Source organism: Sinocyclocheilus anshuiensis, unplaced genomic scaffold, assembly GCF_001515605.1.
Source record: "Sinocyclocheilus anshuiensis isolate Anshui unplaced genomic scaffold, SAMN03320099.WGS_v1.1 scaffold1276, whole genome shotgun sequence".
Lineage (NCBI taxonomy): Eukaryota > Metazoa > Chordata > Actinopteri > Cypriniformes > Cyprinidae > Sinocyclocheilus > Sinocyclocheilus anshuiensis.
Window position 1 is genome coordinate 515,716 of NW_015544217.1, and position 7,633 is coordinate 523,348.

At 40.5% G+C, this 7,633-nt stretch overlaps 1 protein-coding gene across 2 annotated transcripts in view; it reads left to right on the forward strand.

Moving 5' to 3' along the window:
• sema4c (sema domain, immunoglobulin domain (Ig), transmembrane domain (TM) and short cytoplasmic domain, (semaphorin) 4C) overlaps window positions 1-7,633 on the forward strand; it is a 70,027-nt gene that overhangs the window by 55,147 nt on the left and 7,247 nt on the right. For both annotated transcript variants that reach the window (XM_016497948.1, XM_016497949.1), the window contains 6 exons: window positions 1,142-1,238; window positions 1,466-1,585; window positions 3,849-4,000; window positions 4,137-4,312; window positions 4,592-4,736; window positions 6,002-6,215. In XM_016497948.1, coding sequence (XP_016353434.1) covers window positions 1,142-1,238; window positions 1,466-1,585; window positions 3,849-4,000; window positions 4,137-4,312; window positions 4,592-4,736; window positions 6,002-6,215 — 904 coding nt within the window. The remainder of the gene's footprint in view (window positions 1-1,141; window positions 1,239-1,465; window positions 1,586-3,848; window positions 4,001-4,136; window positions 4,313-4,591; window positions 4,737-6,001; window positions 6,216-7,633) is intronic.

A 7,633-nucleotide genomic window follows, 5' to 3' on the forward strand; every position in this document is an offset into this window, starting at 1 on the left:
TTACATCAGGTAAGCAAGATTATTTATTTTATCATGTAACACAAGCAATCAAACCAACATTAGTCATTCTAAGTTGGTGCTTTGAAGAAAAACAGACATGCAGCGCAACATGATAATTAACAGAAAACAAAGATGAGAACGCACATCCTTTCTGTAAACAACACAAAACTTTTGCCTAGCATCTTCTGATCATTCTGCCAGGCTTTTGAACAAATGTGCATTGGCTAAATCACATAATACACACGCTTATAATTCTTCATAAATGAAAAGAACATTCAAATATAAGCCTTTACTGTTAAATGCGATTGCCGTTATTATTGAATTTCATTAGTCCCAGTTTTGATTTATGCACGGCTGTTCATGGAAAAGTGAGCAAGACACCACAGTTACAATATCATGATTATGGTTAAATAAGAAAAGACAACCAAATCAGGCTACATTCATACTAAATATCTCAACACACATAATTGGATATGACATTGAGCGCAACTTGTGTAGATTAATTTAGTAAAACAGGCATGACTGCTTTCTTTGGTGTATATTTGTATACTTATACTATCTAATCAATCTCAGCATGCGTTAATTTTGTGTCGCTATACGTTTGCCTATAAGGCTAAATTATGCCTAAGTCTTTCTTTGGCCTGCGCTCTGGAAGTTATCTGTTAATTCTGCTAAACTTTAATTAAAACTGAAACTAAAACTGAAACTAAACTATATAAAAACTAAATAAAAATGTGTTCACAAAATAAAAACTAAACTAAAACTGACCAAAATATTAATGAAACTGATAAAAACTAAACCGAATTTTATAGCAAATTTGAAAACGATATTAAAATAAAACGAATTTAAAAATTCAAAACTATGATAACCTTTATATTTCACTCAAAGTGAAATATATCAAATGTAAATGAGGTTGTGTTATCACGCAGCGTGGACTGATGTGATAAGACGGCATGTTGTGTGTATTGCCCTTGTGTGTGCACACTTATTTGTGTGTGGGCTGGAGGACGATACAAGAGGGCTCAGCTGCTGCTTAAACTCTAGTTGGCAAACATGGCCGGTGGTGCAGTATGTACGTTAGGTCTTCGGTTTTGTGTGTGTGCTCGATCCATATGTGACCATTTCTGTCTTTGTCTGATAGAATGCAGATCATTTCACTCTGGATAGCGCCAGCCTGGAGGACGGCAAGGGAAAGTGCCCCTACGACCCCGCCAAGGGTCATACAGGCCTCATTGTTGGTGAGTCACACGTTTCCGACATGCAAAAACCTGCATTATTATTCTTGTGTCTTGTGTGTGGGTGTCCTTTTGTGTTCGTGCAGCCTGTGGATGCATTTATGCCTCCTCTCTTCCCACACTCGGGAGAGAATGGAGTCCCTCTTTAATATCTCATAGCCATGAGGCTGTAGACAGGAGTGCGTGCATGTGCGCCTGTTCCCGCTCTAAGCGTTCTTCTCCTTTCTTAGACAAAGAGTTGTACTCTGCCACCCTCAATAACTTTCTGGGCACAGAGCCCGTAATCCTGAGAAACCTGGGACAACAACATTACAGCATGAAGAGTGAATACCTACCGGCTTGGCTCAACGGTGAGTCTGAAAACACATACATACACAAAATATATGTCATGCCTCTGCTGCACAGAGCAGCTTATGTTGTCCTGGTGCACATGGATGACCAGCTTTACCAGCACCAGAACAGTCAATAAACCATGTTGCTTCATCAAACATGGAGTACTGAGTTTTCTGTATTCAGTTGTTGGTAACTTAATGCGATCCTACATTATCTGAATTCAGCCTGTTGGCATATATAAATATAATTTATCGATTTACAAACTCTACATAAAAATATAAAAATATATAGTATTTAAAAATTTAAATTGTTACAGCATTTATTAACTCATAGAATAAACCTTGTTGCTTCTTCGGACATGGATTACTGAGTTGTTGGTGACTTGACACAATCCTGTATCGTTTCATTCTCCAAAACTCATCGCTGAGTCGTTGTCATAGCAACAGGTCCATAAGCTCAAACCTGGTTTGTTTAATGGAAACAGGATTAGATTTTGGCTGTTAAAATCTGTCCCAGCCTCTGCATCGTTCTTGTGAGCGCACCCTGTTGTACCAGAGGATGGAATAATGTAGTATATTATAATTCTTTTAATAATAGCCTAATTTAAATTAAAATAATCATATTGTTGACAATAATAGGCATAGCTGTTTTACTCAATGTATAGTAATAATTTCCCTCACATTAGCTGTGCTCACATTTCTCTGATCTGTGCATTAACTGCAGCGCAGACATTGTGTGCTGGTCTTTGGTTCTTTGTGTTCTCATCAGCTCAGGAGATGCTGTCTGTCGTGCCATTAGAAAAGTGTACCTAGTGTTCTTACATAATAAGAAATCATTTATGATTTTTGTTGTTTCCCGTCCACATTTCCGGCTTTTAAAAAGAGCTTTTATGTGTTAAGTTCACCTTGGATGCATTAGCAACTGACAGAAAAATAAAGAAACACATGTAACCTGTAGTACTGCAAGGGAAATGAAAATGTAAATATAATGTAACAGTTAAATATTTACACGTTTAATTAATCCCCAACTTTCAGCCAGCTCTTTCTCCTTGTAGTTGCCTTGGCAGTGTTTTGTTGCTCTTTTAGGTCCAGAAATTCCTGGTAAACTTTAAAAATGGTAAATAGTGACGAGATGTGTAGCCAAGTATGGTGTCCCATACTCAGAATTTGTGCTCTGCATTTAACCCATCCAAGTGCACACACACAGCAGTGAGTAGTGAACACACACCCAGAGTAGTGGGCAGCCATTTTTGCTGTGGCGCCCGGGGAGCAGTTGGGGGTCCAGTGCCTTGCTCAAAGGTCTCACCTCAGTCATTGTATTGAGGGTGGAAGAGAGTACTGTACATTCGCTCCCCCACCTACAATCCCTGCCGGTACCAAGACTCGAACCTGCGACCTTTGGGTTACAAATCCATTATACCATTATATTATATTATATTATATTATATTATATTATATTATATTATATTATATTATATTATATTATATTATATTATATTACATTACATTATATATGCTACCGTTCAAAAGTTTGGGGTCAGTAAAAAAATTTTACAAGATATGCATATTTGTATTCAGGAAGAACACATTAAATTGATAAAAAATGACAGCACAGACTTTCACATTGTTACAGAAGGTTTCTTTTTCAAATAAATGCTTGAAATTCAAAGAATCCTAAAAACAAAATACCATGTTTCACACAAAAATATTAAGCAGCACAACTGTTTTCAACACTGATAATAGTAATAAATGTTCCTGAGCATTTAGCATATTAGAATGATTTCTGAAGTATCATGTGACACTGAAGACTGGCGTAATGATGCTGAAAATTCAGCTTTGCATCACAGAGATAAATGATAAAATATGGTAGTCTTTATTACATAAGTGAATGTATTCATATTGTCTATATGCACATATTCATATATAAAAAATTAATTGACATATTTCTATTTTTTAGTATATTGTCTCAAAGACTCATTCCAGGTGTGCTAATCAAATCCAACCATGTGTCTTAAGAACCGAATCAGCCAGAGAGGAATTACCACAATTAAAATATCTGGTCTACAGCGTATTATCTCAGATAATACAGTATTATGCGATGTACAAGTAACATGGTTACTCCGCAGGGTTAATCCGAAATTAGCTCAATAAACAATGTCCCAAGGTGGAAGCCCAAGATCTTTAATCTGTTCATCAAGTAACCATCAGCTCCTTATCAGTTAAGCGCTGTGTCCTCAATTCTAACACATCCTTCCATATCTTTCCCTGTTGTCTGGTACAGAGCCAAACTTTGTGGGTTCGGCATTGGTCCGGGAGAGCCGCAACAGTAAAGATGGAGACGATGATAAGATCTACTTCTTCTTTAGCGAGAGAGCAGTGGAGCTGGACTGCGACAGCGATCTGACAGTGGCACGGGTGGCACGTGTGTGTAAGGTGAGAGCATTTAAAGTATATGACCAGAAGGTTGTCGAGTAAATTTAGCTCTAGGGCGAATGTACCTTTATGAAGTGTCCTGCAAGCCACTTTGAAATAAAAGGTCTGTTGAATGGCTTCTTGTTTCACTTTTCAGGGAGACCTGGGAGGCACACGGACTCTACAGAAGAAGTGGACCACCTTTCAGAAAGCTCGGCTGATGTGTTCTTTCCCCGAGCGCCACATCACCTTCAATAACCTGCGTGCTGTCTTCACCTTGCCCGGGGCGGACTGGAGGAGCACTAGCTTCTATGGCATCTTTCACGCGCAGTGGTGAGCGAACCCTCCTGCCATGCCAGTCCGTGTCATAAATATTTCTCTCTCTTCCACTTACTGTCATAGTTGTGAAAGTCGCTCTGTCCTCTGCTTGTATAAAAGTGTCACCATGCCAAACATCCAGCCGTGTTCGTCAAGTGAAGAAAATGCTGCACTGTCATTATGTTGACAGTAAGGCTATTACTGTAATAAACCAGCCAGTGTAGCGCAGTCATTTAGTTCAGACTGACTGACTACTTTTTCCTCTCTTTTTCTTCATCCTTTACTCTCTCTCAGGGGGGATGTGGATGTGTCTGCTGTGTGTCAGTACCAGATCGGAGAGGTGAAAAATGTGTTCGACGGGCCGTATAAGGAATACAGGGAGTCGTCTCAGCGATGGGGCCGATACACTGGCACCGTGCCCAGTCCACGACCTGGAGCGGTGAGCTTAGCAGCCGTTGTGATGGGAGACCGAGAGGGCGTCCGTGACTAAGCAGTCGGCTAAATATAGATTTTTGTACATACAGTAATTTTTCACCCCATAAATCAGAACTTAATGAGTGTCCTGTTGGATTACAACATTTTAGAAATATCTTATCAAAGATTTTGAGTGAGAGTATGTAAAAAACAAAGTTTGTCGAAAAGGTGATTTGGAAAACTCTTTTGTGTAACTTTGGAAAAGGGGTATAGTGATGTTTACCAGGGTTCTGGGTCATTCATAACTGAACTGAAAATACCATTTACAAATATTTACAAACATTTTTTTTTTTACTTTAGAACAAACACTTAATTTAGCAGGAACACATAAAATTGATTAAAAGAGAAAGTAAAGACTTTGACATACTTTTACAAAAACCCACACACACATACTGTACATATATATATATATAACATTTTCCCCACATAAATGCTGTTCGTTTGAAATTTTTTATCCAGAAAAAAATGTATCATGCTTTCTACAAATATTAAGCTGCACAGTTGTTTTCAACATGGATGATAATAAGAAGAAATATTTCTTGAGCAGCAAATCAGCATATTAGAATGATTTCTGAAAGATCATGTGACACTGAAGACTGGAGTAATGATGCTGAAAATCATGCAGCTTTGCTATTACTTAAATAAATTCTATACCCTGTATATTAAAATGGAAAACAGTTATTTTAAATTGTAATAATGTTTATAATATTACTGTTTTTGCTGTATATTTGATCAAATAAGTGCAGCTTTGGTGAGCAAGAGAAAAAAATCTTATGATTGCAATCAGGATGCTTGTAGTTGAATTTACATGAATTTAAAATGAAAGAGAAATTTATATTGCTTTTTTATCTAAAATTCAAAAAAGGTTTGCTTTTCTAGTTTATATATCTCATCACATTAACTTTTATACAATATAACTTTTATTGACCAAGGCAGAAGAACACTTCATTTCCCATAATTCTTTCTTCTTCCTTCTATTTCAATTCATAGTTCCTGTGGGGTGTATTTTAAATTGTATGATGTTGTTTAAAAAAAATACTTGTCATATACAATCTCAGAAATAAAGGTACAAAAGCTTTCACAAAGGTACAAACATGTACCTTTTGAAAAGGTACTGCCCCAGTGACAGATTTTGTACCTTTATTTTTGAGAGTGTATGGTGTGCTGTATTAAGTTAAATAAAAATCCCTAATCAGTTAAAAATACTTTTCTTTCCTGATCTTTCCACAGTGCATTACAAACTTTGACAGGGAAAACGGCTACAACAGTTCTCTACAGCTGCCTGACGCTACGCTAAACTTTGCCAAGAAGCATCCGCTAATGGAAGACCGGGCTGAAGCTCGGCCCCTGCTGCTTACTAAAGGGATCAACTTCACCCGAATAGCTGTGGACAGAGTGAGCTCACTGGACCAGAGATCCTACAGCATGCTCTTCATAGGCACAGGTATGTTATTGAAAGTGAAAGACGTAAATGGATTAATGTACGAAACATTACATGGCCAATAAAAGCAGTATTTCTTCGTCAAGAGGGTTATTTGACAGTTTCCTGCATCGTCTTCCTTGTTCCTTTGTCCTTTTTTGCACAAGTGTGAATAGAGCAGCCAAAGAAACCATTTTATTAGCCATAATGTTATATCCAAGTGGGAAAGTCACCCCCGCCAATTCATTCCTGTCATGCAGGAAGGTCAGTCCTTCAAATAAAAACTGAAAAGATGTATTTGGCCTTGGTAATATCACATAAACACACTCACACTCAAGGCTCAACCATGTGCATCTCTTTAAAGCATCCAATGAATCCAGTATTGCACCAATTTTGCCATTTTGTAATAATTATTCTGAAGTATTCTTCATCATATTAAACAACATATTAATTAAGAGACTTTATGAATGTTATTATAAAAGTTTTATTATAAAACAAATGCTTTAAAATATATTTTTAAACTTTAAAAAAATTTTCATGTCTCAAGACTATTTAAAATAACTAGTTTAAAAAAACGGGAACAAAGGATTCTCCACCCGGCCCTCCTCCGGGGGAAGGAGTGGTGCGGTCACCATCTCTTGAAGAGCAGGATCCAAGAACTCCGGGTCGCCCGTCCCAGGGACGCCGCCTGCCCTGGCGCTTCATGGGCTTGGCAGGGGCGGAGGCGGGCTGCGCCGGTTTCCTGCGGCCAGCTCCACGCTGCGGCCGTTGTGAAGGCTGCTGCTGTGGCCGCGCCGGAGCGGAGGTGGAGGCCACAGGAGGGTGCCCTCGGCGACGAGTAGACAGAGGGGCTGCAGCCGGCGGTGGGGTGGAGACAGCAGCAGACCGCCGGGGCAGGATGTGTCGAAACGCCTCCGTCTGCTTCTGCGCGGCGGAGAACTGTTGGGCAAAGCCCTCCACCGCTTCGCCGAATAGGCCGGCCTGGGAGATCGGGGAGTCCAGGAAGCGATGCTTGTCGGCCTCCCTCATTTCCGCCAAGGTCAGCCATAGGTGGCGCTCCTGGACCACCAATGTGGACATCGTCTGACCCAGGGCCCGCGCTGTGACTTTCGTCGCCCTAAGCGCGAGGTCCGTCGCAGTGCGCAGTTCCTGCAGCACACCTGGGTCAGCACCACCCTCGTGCAACTGCTTCAACACCTTGGCCTGGTGGACTTGCAGGAGGGCCATGGCGTGCAGGGCGGAAGCAGCCTGTCCAGCAGCACTGTAAGCCTTAGCCGTCAGAGCGGACGAGCACTTACAGGCCCTGGACAGAAGGCGTGGACTACCCCTCCAGGCGGCGGCGCTTTGCGGGCAGAGCTGCATCGCAATAGCGCGCTCGACTGGGGGGATGTCCACATACACTTGGGCCGCGCCACCGTCGAGGGTGGTGAGGACGGAGGAGG